This window comes from Poecilia reticulata, chromosome 16 (genome assembly GCF_904066995.2).
Source record: "Poecilia reticulata chromosome 16, P_reticulata-male-v2, whole genome shotgun sequence".
Lineage (NCBI taxonomy): Eukaryota > Metazoa > Chordata > Actinopteri > Cyprinodontiformes > Poeciliidae > Poecilia > Poecilia reticulata.
In genome coordinates, this window is record NC_088845.1 from 2,179,663 (window position 1) to 2,205,580 (window position 25,918).

Consider the following 25,918-nt stretch of genomic DNA (forward strand, 5'->3'; position numbering starts at 1 on the left):
AGGGAACATCACTCGAAATGAAATGATCAGAAATCAGCAAAACTCTCTGAGCGATGGAGGATCCGTTCATCCTGCATCAGAAACTTTCCACAAGCTTCGTAACTCTTCAACATGCTGCCAGTTCCCAGACAGCAACATGCAATTAGTTCAATCTGGAGAGACTCAGACGGACAAAAGGGAACAATTAAAAGATTTAATGACAGGAATGAACAACAGTTCTTTGGCGCTCGGACCCCGGCAGCTAATCTGAGCTGAGATTTGATGTGAACTCGATGAACATCTCGATAACTGATTAGGGATGCTCTCCCCCGGGGCCCGACACTGGTGGTGGTGGTGGTCGGGAAAGGGTGCCATCCTAGAGCTGAAGGATGTGGGTGGAGAAGGGGAGGTGGTGGGTTGAACGCAGCTGGGAATCAGCTGACGGCTTGGGTGTGGATCCTTTTATGCAGAGCCTGATTGCTGATTGAACGCGCCGGGTGAGGTCCAGCGCTGAGGTCGGAGATGAGCATGACGTCAATGGGCGAACGAAGGGGGCGGAGTCTTCCAGCTTGAACTTTCGCTAAAGCTCCCATTTCAGATTTCAGGTCAAATTGACTCAGATGGGATTTTTAAACATTATGGATGGGAAAGTTCACCACTTCAGAACTTATGCAGCAAATGAGATCTGCCTTCCTGAAAACTTGTTTGAGAAATTTTGTAAGTTTTTTAATTTTTTTATTTTGCCGTCTCATTCCACGTTTTCTAATGTGATACAACAAAATGCGCATAAAGATGGAACACAGATTATGGGAGAGTTTGTTTCCCCAGAGCATCATAAGTCTGGTGGGCCGCAAGGCTTCCTCCCCCCCAAAAGGCTACGAATTGTTTGTTTTTGTTTTTATTAAATAAATAAAAATATTAATTTTTTAATATTTAATTTTTTTTATTATCCTTACAGTGAGTGTCTCTGCTAGTGAGCCTTTGACTAACAGGATGGACTGAGCAGAATTTGCTCATCCAGCAGCAGATTTAGCTCACCATGCAGGGCCGGTCCAAGGTTCAATGAGGCCTTGAGCAGAATCTGATTTAGGGGCCCCTCTTGCTGCTAAGAACATCAGCAGCACTGACAGCATTTCAACATGGATGTAGTGAAATCTGGGTCAGATCTGGGGCCTGGTTTAGTTGGCTGAGCAGTCAAATGTAATTGTAGTTTAATAAGATAAATTTATGAACAAACAGCTAAAACTCAAACATTAAACTCACAGCATCAAGTCGTTGCTATGGTAACAAAACAATTTAACTATAAAGATTGTTTCTTGAACTTGCCAGCTCCTTAAAATTTTAAATTTAAATGTTAATTTAAAATCTTTTGATATTTCTATGCTGAAACCAAATTTAACAGGGTTGATATTATCTTAGTTCATTTATGCCTCGGGCCGGTTCTAGCTGTGATCAGCATTACGTCATGTTTTCAGATCCACTAACTGATGAATTAATTAATTAATCATCATTGTCCTCCAGTAACATAATTACCCAGTAATATTTTACATTTCCTGTCAACTTAACATCTTTTAAAACAAAACCCCAGTTTCCCGCCTCGGTGCCCCTGGGCTCAGCAGGTTTTCTGGTGAAAACCCTGATGATCAGATGTTCCACAAGGTTTATTTTTAGACAGTTTCTGTTCTCATATCTGATCTGCTTTTTCTTGCCATCCTGATTTTCATCCTGATATGCAGTAAATTCTGCCGTCCTCTCCTGATAAGCTCATCAGCTCCAGCTGCAGCCATTAATGAATCCTGGATAAGAGATAACACTGTGGTCGTCCTTCCATGAAACTTTCCCCAGAGCAATGCAAAGGATGTCGTGACAAAACTTCCCAGGTTCAGAGATGCAGGTTTGATAACGGACATCGCTGCCAGCTGTTACTTTATTTCCTCATTTTCACTCACAGATTCCAGGATAATGAAATATCTGCTGGTTACTTTATTAAACTGAATTAAAGAGTCAAGAGACTGGATAAAAAATAACCAGTGGACAAACTGCAGTATTCACCTTGTTTACCAGGCCATAAAACTGTTTGTGAGTAAGTTTTGGGTCAGTCTGTCATTTCCCTGTTGGTGGTTTCTATGACAACCAGAAACAGGCCTGTTTGCTGCTGTCCTTAGAGATATAATTGGGAACATTTTTCCAAACAAAGCATCAACCAGATCCTGTAACATCTTTTACTCCTTTTGTCTTTTTGTTCTGTTGCTTCTGGTCTGAAGTTGAAAGATTTACAGAAAAGTTTCTGGATCTGAAAACAGAAACAAACTGGGAGAAAATTTAATGAAGAAGAACCAGAGTTTTTAAACTGAGGGAGAAATTTAGTAAAAATGTCACAAACACAATTTAACAAAAAGGTATTAGATAAATAACTGATATTTATTAATTGGATCAGTTCATGATGAGACATTGATAAATTATTTCCAAACCCCCCCCCAATGTCACATAATATGTTACACAATATTTTAAACCAATACATTTAGAACAGGTTTACCTTAAAGACTGAGCTTAAGCACCAACTATAGCTACTGGTCTGAAAAAGATGTGAAAGCCACTTATTTAAAAAAAACTAAACTTGAAATTGGACTTTACAATACATTTAAACCTTAACTAGACTTCCTTTAAGCTGGACTTCTGTTGAAGGTTGTATCAGAAGGTTTTTGGTTCTTGTTTTGCAGCCAGCAAGTTTTCAACAAGTTCTGCTGCTTCTTGTGCCGATGCTGGGCTCCTCTTTTTGACCCATACTCTCAGCTCTTTTTGACCCATACTCTCAGCTCTTTTTGACCCATACTCTCAGCTCTGGTGATGGAGGACTGCAGAACTGTTCCAGGATGAGAATCTCCCCAATCTCATCCTTTCTTCTTTTCTGAGGCTGTATCCATTTCAGGTAAAGGTCTTTCAGACGGTTGTAGAACTCTCAACGGTTTTCATTTACCTCTGGCTCTCTAAATCGTTGTTGTCCAGGAAATCCAAGAAGCTTCATCCTGACGTTTCTCACGGAGGCCGTAATTCTTCTCAGTGGGTCCAAAGCGGCCCGGGTCCCGGTTCCCCTTCCTGTTGCTGAGCTTCATAGGAAGCATTGAGTTAATCCAGTCATTTATCTCAGGACACTTTGTGGTCCTCCACTGTCTTCAGATGATCCTTCATGCCGTCACCAGACCACCAACCGTAAAGACGCCTTCTGAGGTGTTTAGCATTTGAGATCCAAATAGTTCTGGAGTCCAATGGATCTCCGAGCCGAGCCAAGATTTTAATCCAAAAGGTGAAACCAGAGAAAAGTCCAAAAACACATGTTCCCTCCTCTGTCTGACATTCCCAACACATATTGTCAGCATGTAGTTTGTTGTTTATTAATTATTTAATGTTTTGTTTGTATGTTTTCCAGTGGATTCTTCCCTCAACACAACATGATGTTTATTTGTTTACATGCAAAATCCAAAAACAATAGGACTTAAAATAACAAACATGCTAATTATTCTTCCCATTTAATCAGATAAAGACTGAAGATCAAACATTTGATGCTAATGTTTTTCCTCCAGCCTTATTTTCTTATGGTCTGATGCAAATCATTAGTTCATCAATAACCAAATTAAAGTCAGAATAGTTGTTCTGAAGTTCCTGTTTGTCAGAGATAAAACACAGAAACTGTTTCCTGTGAGGTCAGTCTTGGTTCCTGAGGAGGAAGAGGAGACGATCTTCATCTTGAATCATCGGCTGCAGTTTCTGATTTTCTCTGAGCGATTTCAGCCGTCAGTGATGAATATCAACATCCTGGGTAAGAAAAACCTCAGAAACGTTTCAGTCTGGATTTTCTGTTGGAAAATAATTTAATATTTGTTTCAGGAATCAGATTATCACACAGTATTGTTATGTTACTATTTAGACAGAAAGTCTAAAGTCTGAATTAAAGTGTCTATTTAAAACTGAAGCATGTTGGGCTGCACTCAACGTGATAAACACCATTTATTTATCTTTATCCTCTTAGCCACGTTTAGCTTTTTAATGTAAATTAATGTGCTGTTAATATTAAAGGTTGAAAAACAAATAGATGTTTAAAACTTTAAGTAGCTTCCTGTCATCAGACTTTCAGAATAAAAGTGTTGGAATGTCAACTTCCTGACTGATTTCACAATTATAAATGAATTAAATGTGAGATTTTTGACCTCAGAACTTTAATGTAACTCTGGTCCAAAGTAGAAACTCTGCCAACTTAACTCACGTCAAATTATTAAGACAATAACAAAATTGATTTCACCAAAAAGTCACCAAAAAAAGAAACACTTTTATATCTATAAAAGTGTTGTAGTGTATCTATCTATTTATTTATTAGAATTTTATATCTAAATATGTTTTCAAGTCTAAAAAGACAAAAATGTAATGCTTGGACTGGATTCTATATAAAAATTAAAAATTGATGATAAATTACTTGATTGCAATGGAAAACTATTAAATTCAGAAAATTCTGTTGTTTTGATTAAACCCCAGTAAATTAATTTATTTAAAAAATATGACATGTTTTCAATATTTACTGCACTTTATGCTTAAATGTTTCTTCTATTATTTTTTTATTTATTGTATTATTATTTAATTGCTTTTACTTTCAATGTATTTTATTTGCATGTTTTTTTAATATATTTTCTTAGATTGAAGATAAATTATTATTATGTGTCTAACCTGTTGTAGCAGCAGCAGTTGAATTATTGATGTCTTGTTTTATTCTTCTCAGGTACCAAAGTCCATGTGGTTCTGGTGTGTTTTGGGGCGCTTTGTGTCCTGATGATGTTTGGCTGCATTGGGGTCATCTCTTGGGGTGAGTCCTATTTGTCCTCTGAACAAAAACTTTCATCACTTAGTTTATGACTTCAGGGATAAAAACCCAGTTGCTCTCTGTCTTTAACATCCAACACAATGTCCACCAACCTCTGGCAGCTCTGGCCTCCCATACATTAGGCTTATGGCAGCTCTGGCCTCCCGTACATTAGGCTGATGGCAGCTCTGGCCTCCCGTACATTAGGCTGATGGCAGCTCTGGCCTCCCGTACATTAGGCTGATGGCAGCTCTGGCCTCCCGTACATTAGGCTGATGGCAGCTCTGGCCTCCCGTACATTAGGCTGATGGCAGCTCTGGCCTCTGTTAAGGAAGAATTTTTATATTACTGGTAAATTTAGCAAAACTCTGGCTCTGATACTTCCTTTTGATCCCGGGTTTTCTCGCGTGACCACGTGTGGGGACAAAAACACAACAATGCGTGTTGACGTCACAGAATTACAGAATTTAATCCAATCAGAAGAAAATATAAGATCGTACAGGAAACTGAAGAAAGACAGATACAAACATTGTTACCTGAGACAAGAAGACAAAGAAATATCAAGGACGTCCTTGGAGAAAGAGCTGGTGCAGAAGTAAAATAAATCAGCTTTTTTTCTGAATTGTTTCCCTTGTGCACAAACTTTTATACCTGTAGGTGTGTTTTCCTCTTTAATGTATTCAAATAAGGCGTATCTCTACTTGACCAATTGGAAGGCATCTCTGGCCCTTTTAAATTTTAGAAAAAGTCCCGCAGTTTGGTCGCAAGATCAAACACCTTTTGTTAAATAAGGTAGAAGCAGATTCTCTGAATTCATAGTGGTTTATGGCTTTTCACAGATCAGTGTGAAAAGCTAGAACTTCCTACTGATTGTTTCCCAACAGACAAAGAGCAGATCAGAAGATCTTGGCAAACAATCTGCTTTAACTACAGTAAAATATATCAATAGGTCAGAATATGTTATAAATTTTAAAACTATAATTATGGTATTCCAATCAAGTCATGATAAATTCTAAAACTAACTTATTTTAAATTTATTTTCTTAACAGTATCTGGCCTCCTGTGGCTCTACAGCCATCTGGGCAAAGAGAAACAGATGCAGGAACCTCACAGGTAGCTGTGAAATTCTGGTTTCTCTTCTGCTCTGCCAGGAACAAACCTTTAATACTGTATTTTAATTCAATGAAAAGTTCTCCAAAAACCCAATTTGTTCCTCTGCACTCAGCATCTCCAAAGTTTAGTTCTGATATCAAACCAAAAGCAATAGATAATATCAACAGAAAATAATGAAGTACAATTACTGTTTCTAATTAGGAATTAGAAACAAATAAGAATTAAGACATTCATTCACCATAAACCTAAGTATTTTCTAATACTAAACAAAACATTTTCATGTGATTCTAATATAGTCAGAAATAATACAATTTCAAATACATTCATCATTAACTAAATTAATTCTAAAACAAGATAATAGAATTTTTAGTCAAAACATGTTATTAATAACTAAGAAAAATGTCTTACAAATTAAATGTTAGTGATTTAAAACATTTTATGTTATATTCAGTTTTTGCACCATGTCAGATGTTAGTTCTGGAAGACTTCTCATCCTGGTTACGTGAACCGACCAAAGTTCCCTTTCTCAGAGTAATTCAAGTGATACTGTCCTCCACCTTCCTGCATATGTTAATTTATGACCTCCTGTCTTTAATGATAAGACTCCAGGGGTCTGAGCCGAAATTCTCCTGCAGATTCTCTATTCTCCTTTGTACTTTAAATACTTCGGGTTTTAAATCACTCACACAAACCTGTTCAAACTTAAGAAATTCGTTCTAAAAGGTTTAAACTGTGTTAAACACTCAAAATAATAATTTTTCTCAACACCTCCCATACATTAGGCTTATGGCAGCTCTGGCCTCCCGTACATTAGGCTTATGGCAGCTCTGGCCTCCCGTACATTAGGCTTATGGCAGCTCTGGCCTCCCGTACATTAGGCAAAAGTCCAAGTCAGTTCCTGAATCATTTGTGAATTTATAAAGATGAATCATTAATGACTTGATTCAAGTAACATGACTCTAATCCACACTTTGCTTTTTGTCATTCCAACGTTTAGATGATAACACGTCCTGTAGAAGATCAATATGTTCAAACATGTTAGAAAATGACTGTCAGAAGATTATACAAATAATCCAAGTTATGAACAGTGAAGCTCCTTGTACTTTTTCTGAATAATCTGTTTCCTCTCATTTACAGGCGGTTGGAAAATGAACCAACATGATGAAGATGTGGCTGATCTGAAGAATGATAATGAACATCTGAAGAATCAGACTGAACATCTGAAGAATGAGAATGAACATCTGAAGAACCTAAATGAAAAATCACAGAACGAAACTGAGAAACTCAGCAAAAAAGTGGAAAACCTGAATGAAAAATCACAGAACGAAATTGAGAAACTCAGCAAAAAAGTGGAAAACCTGAATGAAAAATCACAGAACGAAACTGAGAAACTCAGCAAAACAGTAGAAAACCTGAATGAAAAATCACAGAAAGGAACTGAGAACCTGAACCAGACAATCCAGTTAATCCAAAAATTCAGCAGATTCCTGTTCAATGAGAACTGCAACGACAAAGGTGATCATCTAACTCTGGGACCTTTTGTCTCTTTGAGATGTTGAGACATGTCTTTAAATGTTCTACATGTTTATGGACAAAGAAAGGTCAAACTGAATATAAAATAATATTTAGTTTAAAAATTCTAATTATATCAGCAATCAGACAAGAAAACCTGAAACATAAAATCTATCAGAGGAGCAACGATACAAAGAGAAAATGTTCTTTTTAGTTTAAATTAATACATTTTTGTTATTCTCTGTCTCCAGAGTGTCTGCTGTGTAAAATAGGTTGGACCTTCTTCAGTGAATCGTGCTACTTTTTCATTAATATTTATTTGACCTGGGAACAAAGTCGTCAGTTATGTCAGATCTCATCTGCTGATCTGGTTGTTGTTGATAATCTGCAGGAACAGGTGAGCTCTGAGACCAATCATGTTACAAATTCAAAGTTTCAGTATGGGATAAAACTCTATTGTCTTGATAATTTTCAGTGTTGTAATTAACAGACATTCATTCAAAACCACATAAATACACGGGCCTGGTTGGGGCTACGGAAAGTTGGGAGCAACTGGGTTTGGATTGATGGTCGTAATGACACACTAAGGTAAGAGATTTAATACAGAAAAAACAATAAAGTAAAATTATTTATTAGTTGTTTTTGCATCTGTCACGTCTTTAAATAGTTCAGTCAAAAGAGACTGTATTTGATTTTACATTTTCTGATGTTTGTGTTTCTTATTTAAAGGTTCTGGAGCTGGTACTACGACTACAACTCGTACTACCCGTACAACTGGTACCAGTTGTACTACCCGCGCTCTAATGATTCATATGCATTCATGGATCAAACAGGGAATCTCACAGCGAGCTGGGGCACAGTACCATCTTATGACATAAACCCCCCCCTCTGTGAGCAGAAAGCCTTTAAAGTGTCTCTTAATTAACTCTTTGGATATTTTCTCCTTTTTCTGCTGCAGTTTTTCCAGATCAACAGATTAGAGACAAATCAGATTTTTCTGTTTTATCTTTAACATGAATCTTTAGTCTTTACTTTTGTTGCCTTTTACGATTTATTCAGTACAGCTGATATTTTTCTCACACACACACACACACACGCACACACACACACACACACACACACACACACACACACACACGCACACACACACACACACACACACACGCACGCGCACACACACACACACACACACACACACACACACACACACACACACGCATACACGCACACACGCACACACACACGCACACACACCCCCCCACACACACACACGCACACACACACACACACACACACACACACACACACACACGCACACACACACACACACACACACACATACTTTAACAAAATATCTGCAAGAACTCAAAATTACTACAAATATTAATTTCATTCATTTTAATCTGATCTAAGTTTTTATACTTTTTCCATATTGTAAATATGCTTCATTACAGTTTGATTATTTTTGGTTGATTTTATTTACTGATATTATAAATTAATATTTAAGACATTATTGAAGTTTGTGGTTAAAAATCTTCCACCTCAAAGATCGGCTGTTCTTTACTATAATTCTGTTTGGTTTAGTAAATATCAATATATTTGATCAATTTACTAAAACAATCAAAGTGTCATTAAAGATGAAGAAACTCACCAGATGAAGGATTTAATTTAAGATTATCTGAAAATTAAAACATATATTTGTTTGAAACTTTCAGTTTACCCTAAAAGTTAATTTCTTCAATGAAAGTTTGATTTCATTGCGTTGACTTGATTTGTTGTTATAATTATAGTTACAGTTAGAAACATTGTTTTCATGTTTGTGGGTTTTGTAACAATAATCTTTGTTTTATTCTTAAACAATAAAATCTTTGGCCTGGATTGCAAAACCAAAACCAAACATGGTGTTGGCAAACTTCTGCAAATACATCCGCTGATAGATCAATAAACCTTAAACTGGAAGACATTTGAAATATATATATAAAAAAACAACTGAAACAATAAATAAAATGGACAGTGACGTCCAAAAAGCAGCAGAATGAAACGTCTGTCATCCTGTTTTTGGTAGAAAGAGAGAAAGAAAAGAGAAAAACAATAAATCCTGCAGTTGGAACTTATTGAGCTCATTTTTATTTACCATTCAATTTATTGATTTATTGCATCAGGTCAATTTATAATGGAAAAATATTCATGATTAATTCTTTATTCTAGTTGTCCCTTTGCTAAAGTTGGACCAGAATTTCATCTGTGTTATAATAAAGGATATTTTTCTGTCTTTATGTAATATTTATTTTATTTAGTACTTTAATCAAACGTTTCTGTGTTTAACTTTTACCTTTATGTTTAAAATCTGAAGAATTGGATTTAATGGGGTCTTTGATTATTAATGAAATGTTTTTGTTTCTTTCCTGTCTCTGCATGACTGTAATAAGTTGATAGTTTATATTTTTCTGCTGTTTGAGCTTCATGATAATATAGTTTAGCTGCCAATAAAGTGAAATGCTGATGTCGTGTCTCAGCCTCTTCATTTATGGGTGTCAGCTTCACACGTCTGCATTGGATCAGTGATGGTTCACTCCTCCAGTCGGGGTCCAGATCAGAAAACTCAGTGAGGCTTCAGACCTATAGGACTTAGTAAAGATCCGTCCAGAAGGTTCCTGAGTGTCATATCACTATATTGCACTTTGGTACCAGCGTTGTCCCATATATGAGACACCTCAGTCAACAACTCCAGAACATGAGTGGCAACTTTTTTTCATTGCAGATGCAACATGTGTCTCTGTACAGCTAGCTTTGCTAGCATCACGTCCACAAAGCTTAAGTTTTTAAGCTTCCTTTCAAAGTGAAGCTAAAAGTTGGACGAAGTTCCCACCGTCTGTGAAAGCGAAGCGCTGCTGATTTTACATGTTGCCATATTTATCTAGCGCTATTATATAACTGACGATTAGACAGAAATCTTCTACCGCTCAGAGGAAACCACTGCGCATGTCTGGAGCTCCATGTGCGAGTAAAGGGGAGGCGATGGGTTTAAGGTTGCCACCTTTCAGAAATCAAAATAAGGGACGCCCACCACGGAGCGCGTCGATCGACTCTCATGGGGTGGGATGTCCGCTGCAGTGATTGACAATATTTTATGGCAGTGTTTTTTGTTTTTAAAAAGTGATCCATAAGCAATCATTCATGCATAGAAGTCGGTTAGAGTACCTCAAAATTGTACTCCAATCAGAGTAGTATACTTTAAATATGTTTAATTAAGCAAGTGTAAAAAGTATTTGGTAAACCACTGAGTAATTTAATATTCAAAATGTGTCCTCAGACAACTAAAAGTATAAACGTTATGTGAACATTATGATATTTTATAGAGTATTACCAAAATATTTATATAAATAAGGAGTTAGGTTTGGAGGCTGGTTCTAGACCATATTTACCACAGCGGCCAGGTTAGTCTGTGTTTTTTCATGGCAACACTTGAAAAAGAATGAAACAAAAAAAACCCAGCAATATTTCATTATTTGATATAATAAGTGAGCCAAAAAGCCAATTCATAAAATATGTAAACATTTCAAAATAAAACATACAGAAAGCACTAAAAAACCTTTTCAAGTAGGAAGCATTTATGTATTTACTGTTAAGCTAATGTATGATTTGTTCTTCAATTGATCATTTGTATTATTTTGACTGATATTATACATTAAATAATCAAATAATCAAACCAATATAGTCTAATAAAAGCACAATAAGAAACTTAATCATAGCAAAAAGTTACCATATAGTCTAATATATATGGTATTTAGACTATATAGTCTGCTGTGTTCCTCTCCTGATCTGTTCTGTCTGGTATCACACTTCGCCACAATGGACACATTTTCTTTTAATTGCCTGTGTTCATCCTCACCAACATTATTCAGCCTGGGATTGCGTCTTCCTTCTCACGTCTGTATCTTTACGAGAGGTTTTGCTTCTAAGGATGGTGGAGAATCGGGTCAAGGATGGTTTAAAAGGACACGGGTTGATAGCACCTCACCGCGGCTGCGTAGTGTCCGTCTCTAGGCAACAGCATCGGTCCATAGCTTTCTGGGGGTCGTTTTGCTCCCGCCACGAGAATTTAGCTGACCTTAATATTTCCTGTGTTTTATTTTGGTCATTATTGTTACACTTAGTGTTGATATGTGTGTGATAGGCGTGTCTATCAGACATTTATAGAATACGGAACAAATCGCGTCCCATATCGGTTCAATACGGGACGCAACATTTAACAGCCAAATATGGGAAGATTCTGTATTTTAAGGGACGGGTGGCAACCATAGATGGGTAACAACAGACACACGTACGTCACGTTATTGCTTGGATTTTACAGACCCACGTTAAGTTCCTTACTTAACGTGGGTCTGTAAAATTAACGTCACATTTTAACGGGAAAAAACCCAAACAAAACGAAAAAGGCGCAATGCGACTTGGATGTAACGAGAACGCGACACTTTTGTAGAAATGTAGTGAAGTAGAAAGTACAGATACTTACTGTAAAATGTAGTGGAGTAAAAGTAGAAAGTACCCATTATTAAATCTACTTAAGTAAAGTACAGATACACGAAAATTGTACTTAAGTACAGTAACGAAGTACTTGTACTTCGTTACTTCCCACCATTGGATACAACAAAATGTATGTATATAATAAGCTGACTGGATAGCAAAGATACAACAGTGACATTGAGCTGTCAGTGTGGGTCTTTAGGCAAGACCCCTGGAGCTATATAGCCTACCTCATACCATGAGAGACATTGATGAGCACGACATGCCGGCTCAGACGTCGCCCGGCCGAACAAGGTCTGCGTCAGATGCTGGGGAACCAGAGCACCCTGATGAAAAATGGGCTACTGGAACAAGATGGAAATGGGTGAGAGGTGAAAACATGGATCTGTTGGAATGTTGCTACTCAAGTAACCCTAGTCCATCCATCCATCCATTTTCTTGCACCCTTTTTCCCTCAGTGGGGTCGGGAGGTGCTGGTGCCTATCTCCAGCCAACGTTTCGGGCCTGGACAGGTCGCCAGTCTGTCGCAGGGCAACACAGAGACACACAGGACCAGTGGTGGGAAGAAGTACAAGTACTTCGTTACTGTACTTAAGTACAGTTTTCGTGTATCTGTACTTTACTTAAGTAGATTTAATAATGGATACTTTCTACTTTTACTCCACTACATTTTACAGTAAGTATCTGTACTTTCTACTTCACTACATTTCTACAAAAGTGTCGCGTTACTCGTTACATCCAAGTCTCGTTGCTCTTTTCTTCCGTTAAAATGTGAAGTTCAGGGTCTTAAGGTGGCGCCGTAAAATCCGAGCAATAACGTGACTTAAGTGTCTGTTGTCACCCATCGGCTCCACCTTTACTCGCACTCGGAGCTCCAGACATGCGCAGTGGTTTCCTCTGAGCGGGAGGAGATGTTTGTCTATAATATAATAGCGCTGCATAAATTGATATGGCGACATGTAAAATCAGCAGCGCTTCGCTTTCACAGACGGTGGGGACTTCGTCCAACTTTTAGCGTCACTTGGAAGGAAAGCTTAAAGAAAGGTAAGATCTGTGCTAGCAAAGCCAGCTGTACTGAGACACATGTTGCATCTGATGAAAAAAAGTTGTCACTCATGCGCTGAATTATTGTGTGGAGGTTTTGACTGAGGTGTCGCATATATGGGACAACGCTGTGACCAAAGTCTGCAATATAGTGATATGACATTCAGGAACGATGCGATTCTTCTGGACGGATCTTTACTAAGTCCTAAGGACTGAAGCCTCACTGAGAGCCGTTCTTTGTTCTTGTGTACACTGCGGTAGCTAATATATATATATATATATATATATATATATATATATATATATATATATATATATATATATATATATATAAATTCCCTTCTCACCCTTCTCATCCGCGGGTGGTCTGTTTCATCCTCTGAGCTCGGGTCCTCTACCAGAGGCCTGGGAGCTTGAGGGTTCTCCTCCAGTATCTTGGCTGTGCCTAGAACTGCACATTTCTGGATTGAGATGTCTGATGTTGTTCCTGGGATCTGTTTGAGCCACTGCTCCAGTTTGGGGGTGACTGCCCCGAGGGCCCCGATGACCACAGGCACCACTGTGGTCTTCACCTTCCAGGTCTTTTCCAGTTCCTCCCTGAGGCCCTGGTATTTCTCCAATTTCTCATGCTCCTTTTTCCTGATGTTGTGATCACTTGGTATTGCTACATCCACCACAACGGCTTTCCTCTGTTCTTTATCCACCACCACAATGTCCGGTTGGTTCTCCATTACCATCTTGTCTGACTGGAGATTCTCCACCATTTATTCTCCAAAGTGGTGGAGAATATATATATATATATATATATATATATATATATATATATATATATATATATATATATATATATATATATACATTAATTTAATCGCTGAATAAGTAAAAGTTGAAGGTATGAACACAGAGCATGCTCATTGCTCATTGATTGATTTCGTCTCCTGTCATGGTGGTAAACATTGCAGTGGGAGGGAGGATGAAAACAGTCATGGTGCTCATTCTGCTTAGTTACTTGTTGCGCCGTTGGACAGTGTTCATAGTTGAACGTTATTTACCGTTAATTGCAATGTTTCAGTTGTGGTTTCTGACATATGCAATATGGGCAACCGCCCAGGGCGTTATTTTTCTAGGAATAGCAGGAGACATCTGCGGATTGTAGCACAGCGATGAAAGCAAAACAGAATGAAGTGAGTTTTAATTGATACTGGTTAAATATATTTCAGCTCTAAGTATTTAATATCTAGGTGTTTTTATGGGAATGTGAATCTTTCAGATCAATCTGAGAACCAATTTTGATAGGTAAACTTAATGTTATTGTGTCATTTAGCGCGGGGCGCTGGTCTTGGTCTCGGGTTCGGTTGTCTTGACTACAACTCTGCTACATGGCTCCTTGGTTGCATGTCCTCCACCCCGCCCGCACCTTCTTTACATCCACTTTCAGTTAGATTTCTTTCTAAATAAATGTGACTAATGAAGTTCATGCTAGCTGATCGAGCTGATGTTAGGACAGGAGACAAAATGTTTCCATCCCTGAAATTATGATTCATAGAATCACATATCTAAGTCTAAACTGTTACAGAGAATAAACACAATACGAACACGTTTAATCTGTGGAAGTGTACATTAAAATGGCACATTTCTGATGTATTAAAATTAAATACGATCAGTACACTTAATGATATTAGCGATTAGGTAATGCATTCAGCGAGTACTTTTACTTTTAATACTTAAGTATTTTTAAAAGCCAGGACTTTTTTACTTTTACTTAAGTAAAATGTTAATGTGGTACTTTGACTTTTACTTAAGTACATTTTTGACTGTGTATTTGTACTTTTACTTAAGTAAATTTTTTGAGTACTTTCTCCACCACTGCACAGGACACACAACCATGCACACACACTCACACCTAGGGGCAATTTGGAGAGGCCAATTAACCTGACAGTCATGTTTTTTTGGACTGTGGGAGGAAACCGGAGTACCCGGAGAAAACCCACCATGCACAGGGAGAACATGGAGACTCCATGCAGAAAGACCCCAGGCCGGGAATCGAACCCAGAACCTTCTTGCTGCAAGGCAACAGCTCTACCAACTGCGCCACTGTGCAGCCCGCGTAACCCAAGTCAGAGAGGCTAAATAATTTATACTTATTTTTTTGTATTCTTTTTATTTGTTGTTTTTAAGACTCCATAGTTGTGGGTTTAAGTGTCATCATTGTCTTCCACTTACATAATTACCCAGTAATATTTTACATTTCCTGTCAACTTAACATCTTTTAAAACAAAACCCCAGTTTCCCGCCTCGGTGCCCCTGGGCTCAGCAGGTTATCTGGTGAAAACCCTGATGATCAGGACCAGGGTTGAGAAACACTGCTCTAGACTCTCAAAATAATTTCCCTTTTTTAGTGCAATTTTTTGTGAAGATTCTCATTATATATTGTAACACTGAAAAATTTTATCCAACTTTTTTTTTTTTTTTTACATTACAAGTATTCAAGTTAAGTTTATCCAAGTAAATATATGAAGTTTATTAAGGTGTCACGTTAAACAAATGTAAATACATTAAGTCTGACAAACTTAGCTTGATTACATGACAAATTAACTCCTTCTTTAAAGTTGGAGCTCCATTCTTTCATTTAAATGGAGTAAAATTCATTATTTAGTGACAAAATGATTATTGAGGCTCGTAGGATAGGAAGGTGTATTGTCTCCCTCTGGTGGCTGAAGCAGGTATTACAATGTAAGTGGTTGAATCATGAGTGACGTTGCATCAACAGGTTAGAGGAAATTTATTTTAACTTAACGGCTCTACAGTTTCTCTGGCATCGTGTTCAGATAATTTAATAACATTTAAGGTGGTAAGCCTGTTCTGTTTATTTATTTTTGTTTCTTCATAGTTTCATGGACAAGCTGTTGTTCTGTGGGTAACAATGCAACATTTCATAAATATCGTTTTCCATGTGGTTTATTTGATAAATAAATTATTGTTGTAACATTAAATGTGTGTCGGTATTGTGCACAGCCTTTGGATCACGCTAACCAAAAGGTAAGTGGGTCCAAGGAAAGGACGTGTTGGGCAAAGGCGCCATCTACTGGAGATATGAGTCACAACAGAATAACAGGCTTCATTTACTTGATTAGTTTCTATTCAACAGAACTTCAATTATTTTTTAAATGTAGCATTGTAACCCAGGTGAGCAATCAATTGTTTGAAGTATAAGTTAAATTTTAGCTCCTGTTTATGTTGTGTTTACTTACACAACATAAACGGAGGCATTCACACGAGCCCGGTTTAGTCTGTTTTAACCCAACTCATCTGTTTTAACCCAACTCATCTGTTTTAACTCAACTCATCTGTTTTAACCCAACTCATCTGTTTTATATCCAACTCATCTGTTTTATATCCAACTCATCTGTTTTAACCCAACTCATCTGTTTTAATCCAACTCATCTGTTTTAACCCAACTCATCTGTTTTAACCCAACTCATCTGTTTTAATCCAACTCATCTGTTTTAACCCAACTCATCTGTTTTAACCCAACTCATCTGTTTTAATCCAACTCATCTGTTTTATATCCAACTCATCTGTTTTAACCCAACTCATCTGTTTTAACCCAACTCATCTGTTTTAATCCAACTCATCTGTTTTAACCCAACTCATCTGTTTTAACCCAACTCATCTGTTTTAATCCAACTCATCTGTTTTATATCCAACTCATCTGTTTTAACCCAACTCATCTGTTTTAACCCAACTCATCTGTTTTATATCCAACTCATCTGTTTTATATCCAACTCATCTGTTTTATATCCAACTCATCTGTTTTATATCCAACTCATCTGTTTTAACCCAACTCATCTGTTTTATATCCAACTCATCTGTTTTATATCCAACTCATCTGTTTTAACTCAACTCATCTGTTTTAACCCAACTCATCTGTTTTATATCCAACTCATCTGTTTTATATCCAACTCATCTGTTTTAACCCAACTCATCTGTTTTAACCCAACTCATCTGTTTTAACCCAACTCATCTGTTTTATATCCAACTCATCTATTTTAACCCAACTCATCTGTTTTAACTCAACTCATCTATTTTAACCCAACTCATCTGTTTTAACCCAACTCATCTGTTTTAACCCAACTCATCTGTTTTATATCCAACTCATCTGTTTTAACCCAACTCATCTGTTTTAACCCAACTCATCTGTTTTATATCCAACTCATCTATTTTAACCCAACTCATCTGTTTTAACTCAACTCATCTATTTTAACCCAACTCATCTGTTTTAACCCAACTCATCTGTTTTAACCCAACTCATCTGTTCTATATCCAACTCATCTGTTTTAACCCAACTCATCTGTTTTAACCCAACTCATCTATTTTAACCCAACTCATCTATTTTAACCCAACTCATCTGTTTTAACCCAACTCATCTATTTTAACCCAACTCATCTGTTTTAACCCAACTCATCTATTTTAACCCAACTCATCTATTTTAACCCAACTCATCTGTTTTAACCCAACTCATCTGTTTTAACCCAACTCATCTGTTCTATATCCAACTCATCTGTTTTAACCCAACTCATCTGTTTTAACCCAACTCATCTGTTTTAACCCAACTCATCTATTTTAACCCAACTCATCTATTTTAACCCAACTCATCTATTTTAACCCAACTCATCTATTTTAACCCAACTCATCTGTTTTAACCCAACTCATCTGTTTTATATCCAACTCATCTGTTTTAACCCAACTCATCTGTTTTAACCCAACTCATCTATTTTAACCCAACTCATCTATTTTAACCCAACTCATCTGTTTTAACCCAACTCATCTATTTTAACCCAACTCATCTATTTTAACCCAACTCATCTGTTTTAACCCAACTCATCTATTTTAACCCAACTCATCTATTTTAACCCAACTCATCTGTTTTAACCCAACTCATCTATTTTAACCCAACTCATCTGTTTTAACCCAACTCATCTATTTTAACCCAACTCATCTGTTTTAACCCAACTCATCTGTTTTAATCCAACTCATCTGTTTTAACCCAACTCATCTGTTTTAACCCAACTCATCTGTTCTATATCCAACTCATCTGTTTTAACCCAACTCATGTGTTTTAACCCAACTCATCTATTTTAACCCAACTCATCTGTTTTATATCCAACTCCAGTCACGGTGAACTGTCACGTGTTTGAATCAATATGTGAACGCCAAGCGGACTGGAGATCCGCTCCAAAAGCAGGACTTCAGTGTGGAAGAGGAAAATTTTTTCCTTCTGGTCAAATACAACCAAAGCAATCGTGTGAGTCTAGCGCCACCTGGAGAACTTATTGTTGTCTTTTACAAAAGATTAAGAGAAATCCTCTAAATCTGATGCTACTCCGTTTTTGTTTTCATTTCGTGAAGAAGGCAGTTGCGCTAAGTATTTCTTCAGAGGTTTTTGTGTCGTTTTCTTCAGTGGTTCTTGGTGTAGCGCCACCACAGGCGAGGAGGGAAACAGCAGCAGCTGAAAATTTGTCAAATGTTGCAATAATGGTCCTCAATCAAACCGAGTGAACCCGACCATCAGGTGGGAAAACCACCTGATATCCAGGCATATTTAGGTTTAAAGTTTTTACCAAAACGCTCCTGACTGGAAGAAATGAAGCTCAGCCTGGATGGAGTCTGACGGAGCTTTATGTCCAATAAACTGCATTTTCAGTGTTACGAGGAATGCAGTCTTATTTTTTAAATATTGTAATTAAAATAAATAAGATGAGAGTAATATAAAACCACATTTCTGCATATCTGGAACAACAGAAGTTTATCAAATCAGTAAAACTGGAAGGAAGATATTAATTTTAGCTTCAATAAAAGTGATGTTTGTTTTCTTGTTTGTCTGGTTACTTGGTTTATGAAACATGTCATGAGATTTTATTTTATATCTTAATGATGTTTGTGTTTCTCGTTTGGAGGACAGATAAACTCAAAGCTTAATTCTGCTGGTTTTTATGTAGAGACAGATGTTTGCATCACACAGAGGTGGAAACAAGAAACTCCTGCAAGCTGGAGCAAAACCATCAGCGGGCAGCAATCATTCAAACGGTCTTTTAATCCATTAACAGGATTAAATGGAAAACAGGAAAGTTTTTCATCCTTTCATGCTGGATGGAAAACAGCTTTTCTACAACATATCATCGTTCAGATGTTTGTTTCAGGTTTCATTTGGTCTAATTAGCCAGATTCTGTTGTTTCTGAGTCAAACTTGTTTCTATTTGTATTTTGTGATTGTAGTGGTTTAAATTATGGCTTATTCACACAAACAGTGTCAGTAAATATTTTCTTCCTACTGTGTTTATATGCAGTATTTAATGAATAAGTGAAGATTTAAGACACAATCAGGGATTTTCACAGCAAAGCTGCAGTGAAACTTTTATTTCTCACTGAAATACTGGAAACAACAAGAATCTGTTGTTTGTGTATTAAACTGAATTATAAAGTTTGTAAATGGAAATGATCCCTTTGATAAACTCAGATACTTTAGTATTTAATTTGTTTTCCAGTCCATGTAAATCCTCTGTGAACAACTTTCAGTTTCAGTTTTCCTGGTTTCCAAACAAAAAGTCGTCTGTTTGGATTTAAGTGGAAGAGGAAACTTTTTTCCTGTGAATTATTAACCAGATGTTTACATGCGTCACGTTTCTGAAGCAGCAGCTTCTGCTTCTGTGCTCAGTTTGAATGAATACAAGCGTCATTATGCAAATAAACTGGATAAACATGTAAGAATTTGTATTATTATTAAAAGCCGAACATCATAATTTGTTTTATGATAAGCAGATTTGCAAAAGAAACATTAGCTGCATTTCCTTTGGCCATATTTGCACAATTTGACATTTCTAAAATAAATTAACTTAAAAGAAAAACACCAAATAAAAAAGTTGTTGTTTGACTAAAAGTTTGGTGCTGGGATGAGATGATTTATTTGGCCATTTTGAAATAAATTTATGGAAACACATTGTTGCACCAGATGTCGCCGCTGAAACAAACCACAACGAAGACGACAGGAAGTGGTTGGAGGATGATGACTCAGCATGTTTTTTAATGATTTATCATGTGAACAAACTTATTCACAAGTGATTTTAACGCCGTTTCTTATTGAACGGAAACAATGCAACTGTGTTTTTCTGACATCATTGAAAAACGTTTGCACACATTTACACAGGAAACGCAGCCAGTGTTTGTCTCTACTGTTATTTAGGAGCATTAAAGCAGAACCAGAGAACATAAATCCTTATTAATGTTGATCTACTGATGAAGCTACAAACACTTTCAGTTTTTAATGACATGGAGAAAGGAAGTCTTACAGGAACATCCATCCATTTTCTACAGCCTTGCCCCTCTGTGGGGTCAGGAGCTGCTGCTGCCTCTCCAGTTAACGTTCAGGGCGAGAGGCGGGGTCACCTGGACAGGTCGCCAGGTCTTACTGCAACATCACTACTAATTTGACTGGCTCACAAACATCTAATATCAAACCTTTTTATATTTGGATTCATGCAAAATACTTTATTTAACCAACAAATCCAACCTAAAACAAAACGAATCTTGTTTACAGCCTGCATGAATAACTCTCATGTGTTTCAGTGTGTTTGGTCTCTCTGAGTGGAAGTGGATCCAACTGGATCTGATCGGAGAAAAACTGATAAATTAGAGAGCATGAAGCCGTAAAGTGTTACTCTGGATAACAAAGATTATTATCTTCCTGTTTATTATCAGTTATTTATTTAAAGATGATCTTATACACCAACTAAGCACAGATAATGCAGATAAAGCTGAAGAATAGCAGGACATGAAGGTGAAAATGCATAAATACAGAATAAATACAGTCTAGTCTTCCATTTAAACAAATAAGGACTGAAGATGATATTAATGTTTTTCCATTTAACTGATTTATTTGGGGTTAATGCAAATCATCAGATGTATTTTAATAACCAAATTCAAACCAAACTAGTCAGGTAGCAAACAGACCAGCTGTGAGTTCAGGCTGAAGAAGAGAGGAAACGATCTTCACCGAGTTTCTGCAGGATCTTTTAATCTTCTTTAAATCAGCAGTTTCTCCTTTTCTCTGCGTTTTTCCAGCCATGGATAAAAACAAGAGCACTGAAGCCATTTATGAAAACCCACAGGAGCTGGAAGAAGGTAAGACTCCATGACAACACTTCATCTGAACTTCACTAAAGAAAGATTAATAAATTATTTAGCACAAAACTCTTCATCATCCATACCCTGGACTTTCTTTAGAGTTTTCCTCCAAACATGATCGACTTGGGAAAATCCTGCTCATCCTGTGGAGTTTAATCAAATAATTTGATGCAAAAGAAAACAAATAGTTTTGTACCAAATATACCTCCATAAAAATCTGGTGTCCTGCGATCAGGACCTGAAAAAATGTATAAATAAAACTACAACTGAGTGAAACCGTCAGTGAAGCCATAAAATGTGAGATTTTAGTGGAAAAATGAGTTTAAAGTTTAAGTGGAACCAAAAACACATTAATGATAATTTTCTCCTTATAATCAGGGAAGAAGGAAAAACCGAGCTGCTCCTTCCAGCTGCTGTCGTTGGGGATTCTTTCCGTCCTGCTGCTGGCGAGCATCGCCTTCATCGCCTGGAGTGAGTCGGTTTCTCTTCATTATGAGTTTTAATCAAGCACTTTCAAACCTATTAAACATTTTGTGAGAATCCATTAAATATCTGTGCTTTTTAACTTCCCTGTTCTCATTTTTATTAGCAATAGTTAGATGAACAAATTATTATTATGAATCATTCTTTATCAAACTGACTTGTTTTTTAATTTTATTGGTAAGAAAAAATTACCAGAATAAAGTTTTATCGTAGTATTACTAGAATAAATCTATAATATTACCAGAATAAAGTTGTAATATTATGATTTTATTCTCGTAATATTATTTATTTATTTTTTTAAGAGTGATTTCTTTGACAGCTAATTTTTACTTTAACTTGAGTTAAGTAATGTTCCAGCAGTGCTGCTCTTTTTTTGGCTGCTCTACCCGCCTCTGGCAGTAGAGGGGGCCCTGAGTCAAATTCTGCCCCGGGCCCCCGACACCTTGAGGCCGGCCCTGGTGTCTCATGTTGTTTCCATTTCGTTAAAGTCAGCGTCGACATGATGAGCCATAAGGAAAAGCTGGACGGTCTGAAGAGAGAGAACAAGCGTCTGAATATTAAAAAGAGTCTTCTGGAAAACGTGACGGAGCAGCTGATCGGGGAGCGGGACGACCTGAAGAGGGCGCTGCAGGTCATCCTGATGCACGACAACTTCCCAGTGAACCAGTTCTGCCCAGACAAAAGTGAGTTTTCCACCAGAATGGAAATTTAGCTAAAATAAATGACAAATCCAATCATTTAAGATCTGTATGTGGGATTGGAAATAATGAAAATAAGCAGGGGAATCATTTAAATGCAAGTTTCATTTTTTGACTTGAGTTGGTTTAATATATTAAAATATTGTAATTTACTGAGATGCTCATGTAAAATTCAGATAAAAAGTTTCACATCAATATTTAAACATAAAATAATTGTTCATGTTCTTCAAGAGAGACACAACAAAACATTCATGAGCTTTTAAGAACTTAGATGTCTCATAACAGCTTTTCATCATTTTCTGATCAGAATTTCTTAGCTCATTATTGATTTATGTGACTATTTGGATGAATGCGTCTGGATTTATAATCTAAATAAGACATTAATAGCATTATAACTGCTGACCAAACAAGATGCAGTTATGGCGAATGCTAAACTTAAGTTTTTGAAAACCGTTATTCTAAAGATGTTTTACCATAAAATGCCTTTTGTTTAATAAAATTACGATTAATTAAGGAGTTTGCAGGTGATAATCAAGTATTTCAATAAACTTCCAGCCAAAAAAATGTTGGTGTATGCTAAGCTAACTGTCACAGGCAGTTTGTATGAGTCTTAGTAACTAAACACCACAGATCAATATCCTGATTAAGGATTCCTGTTAATGTTTTATTATCAGTTTATCAAATAAAACATTATTTTACCTTTTTTTTTCTTCTTGCTCGACATCCTGAAATGGCGGCTGCTGGAGTTTGCTGTGAAAAAAAGCAGCCCAAATTTTAACAATCCACCCAAAGCTACTTGTTTCCAGTCACACCTGCTCAACTGGGTGGAAAACTGTCCAATCTGGCAACCCAGAATGTGGAAGGTTACAGAACTCCAGAGAAGTGACGTGATTGGTCGATGGTTTACCACGTTCTTGTTAAAATTAAAATTCAGAAATACTTCAATGATCCCAAAGGGAAATTAAATGTTGTTTTAAAACATAAAGTGAAGAAAACGACAGAAGATGTGTTGATGGTAAAGAAAATGTGTCAAAACCAACCCGTGTTGTGAATGTGGCTGCAGAGTGTCTGCCGTGCCAGAAGAGTTGGGCGAGTTTACTGGAAAAGTGCGACCAGTTTTATGACCAACATTCAGGCCAGAACCCTGGGAAAGGAGCCCGACTGTACTGTCAAAACACGTCCGCAGACCTGGTGGTCGTTGATGACGTCAAAGAACAGGTGAGCTTCCAGGACTCAGCTTTTCAGGCTGGCATTGAAAATGAAAACTTATGGGATGTTTTCATTTTCCAGAGTCCTGCCAGTAATCATGAGATGAATTTCTGCTTGTTGGGCCAAACCGACAACAACTGGCTCTGGATCGATGGGCAAAATGAGAGTCTTGGGTGAGAAATGTTTGTAAAACATAAATAAATATAGAGGCTGTTTCATAATTAGAGGTTTTGTTCTTTAAAACAGATTATAGTCTGGATTATGTACATGACGTATTAGGGCCACCGCTGATAGACAAGAAAAAGACGCTACAGCTAGCATAGCCTGTTCTGAATGCTAAAGCTAGTTAGCATGGCCAACAATGATGGTAGATTAACAATTTTCCTATGAAGGTATGTCAGCACATTTAGCAGCAGGTGCATGAGATTGATTGACAGCGCTAAGACCTTCCTTCTGGTTCTGATTGGCTGCTTTTGATCAGGCGCGGCAGATTTCATCAGACTGAAAGAGCAGCGGAGAGGGGAGAAGATCAATCTTTTCATTGATTATCTGTCTTATATTACACTGGGACAGTTTTAACAAATATGTAAAAAAACTATTTTTTAAAAATAAAAGTTACATACTGCAGCTTTAAGGTTCTGTTGTTGGTCTGATCAAATAAATGGTGGAATAATGTTGGGGCTCTGATCTGAAACAGGAAATGTTTAATCTGATTTAATGAAAACAAAAAGTTTCTGTCTCTCTTCATTCAACGTCCGAGTTCAGATTTAAATTTTAAAATAATATAACTGTTAAACATAAATGACCGTCTTTGTGATAACGGCCTCTGGTTTCTGTCTGAAAGGTTCTGGATGAGCGGAGTGGTTTGGTTCTCTGGTCCATACGCCACGGTGATAACATGGTGGAAATCCTCAGCGACGTTTTTCACTCCAACGTCTCTGTTTGGAAACGGCTTCAGCTGTTAGACTGAAGCTCAGCAGAAGTTTCACATCATGCCTGCATGCAGAAATATAACTTTATTTTAAATACAGAAATACTTTACCTCATGTCTGAGTTAGTTTTCATCTTGATCCATGTTTTAATTTTTAAAAAAGTATCTCTACAATCATATATTCTGATAATAATAATCTAAAATAATCAGAGATAAATCACATCTTCTTTTCTATACATAGTAAATATTTTATGGAAACAATCTTCAGTTTTACATTAATTTCATTTTGAAAGTTTTGCCTTTTGTTCTGTTTTCTTTTCACTCTTTATTTTTATTGCTTTTATTTTCCATCAACCAGGTAATTGATAACAAATAGAGTTTCAGATTTACTGGATCAATACTTTAATGTTTTCTGCTTAAGACTTTAGTTAATAAGAAATAAAGCTCATCTTTCTCTGTAGTCTGTAATAAACATCGTTTGGTTTATGTTTTATGTGTTGCCATGGTGATTTTTCATGGTTCATTTCTTTTTGATAATAATAATGTCCGTTTTCCCTTGAACTCCAAACAATAACAAAAGTTTCTTCTGTTCTGCTATTGATATGGATTAATAAAGTATTTTTGACTTGAATCTAAATTAGCAGAAATTATATATATATATATATATATAAATATAAACCACCTCTTGAAAAATGTCTCATTATTTTGGGAAGGTGACGTTTTGTTTCCCCTCCTGGTCTGAGTGAGCGGTGCTGCAGCGCCCCCTGCTGACCAGCTGCCTCTGGTACAATGTCTGTTTTATCTTTTGCTCTTTGCTGTTTTTGTGACTTCATTTAACCAGAACATTTTCAAGACCTCAAAGAAATTACAGAAATTACAAGTTATTGTTTGCTTTTATTCTATCTTTGAAATTGCTGAAATGTTATATTTTAGTTTTTTGTGTGTTTTAAGGTATTTTGTGATGTTCTTTTGTCATAATAGGACATTAAGGACATTGTAAAATGTTAAAATTCTTGATTTGATTTGATTTGAATTTTGTTTTTTGATTTAGTTTGTGTGTTTTTTTGCGTCTTGCTGCAGAAATGAGAATCCACCCAGAACACATTGAAACCCAGGAGGGATTAAACCTCTTATTCTGCAATTGCTGTAAATAAATTAGAAACGTTGCATCTTGCAGACATGTTGTATATGGTTCTCTCTCTGCATTTTTCTGTATTTTCTCCTTTATTTCTATAAACTGCCAGTTTCACATCCCGTCTCTGGACCTTTATAGTTTCATCGTCTGCAGGACACCAATCTTTCTTGGCTGGAGCCACAAACTTCCCTCAGTGGACTGAAGATTAAACATCTTGTTTCCTGCTGGTCTCAGTTAAACGGCTCTGGAAAGCAGGT

At 36.8% G+C, this 25,918-nt stretch overlaps 2 protein-coding genes across 2 annotated transcripts; both read left to right on the forward strand.

Moving 5' to 3' along the window:
- Nucleotides 1-3,647: 3,647 nt before the first annotated feature.
- Nucleotides 3,648-9,956, forward strand: LOC145555306 (uncharacterized). Its single transcript, XM_081616924.1, has 6 exons — nucleotides 3,648-3,796; nucleotides 4,748-4,831; nucleotides 7,079-7,456; nucleotides 7,705-7,850; nucleotides 7,944-8,041; nucleotides 8,183-9,956. Exons 1-6 carry the CDS (start codon nucleotides 3,778-3,780, stop codon nucleotides 8,376-8,378), a joined length of 921 nt encoding a protein of 306 aa, XP_081473050.1. The 5' UTR covers nucleotides 3,648-3,777; the 3' UTR covers nucleotides 8,379-9,956.
- A 10,721-nt stretch (nucleotides 9,957-20,677) lies between these two features.
- Nucleotides 20,678-24,641, forward strand: LOC103477714 (uncharacterized). The gene is made up of 6 exons (XM_081616941.1): nucleotides 20,678-21,202; nucleotides 21,584-21,676; nucleotides 22,177-22,371; nucleotides 23,450-23,604; nucleotides 23,677-23,768; nucleotides 24,440-24,641. The coding sequence occupies exons 1-6, from the start codon at nucleotides 21,145-21,147 to the stop codon at nucleotides 24,558-24,560; spliced, it is 714 nt and encodes a 237-aa protein (XP_081473067.1). The 5' UTR covers nucleotides 20,678-21,144; the 3' UTR covers nucleotides 24,561-24,641.
- Nucleotides 24,642-25,918: the final 1,277 nt, after the last annotated feature.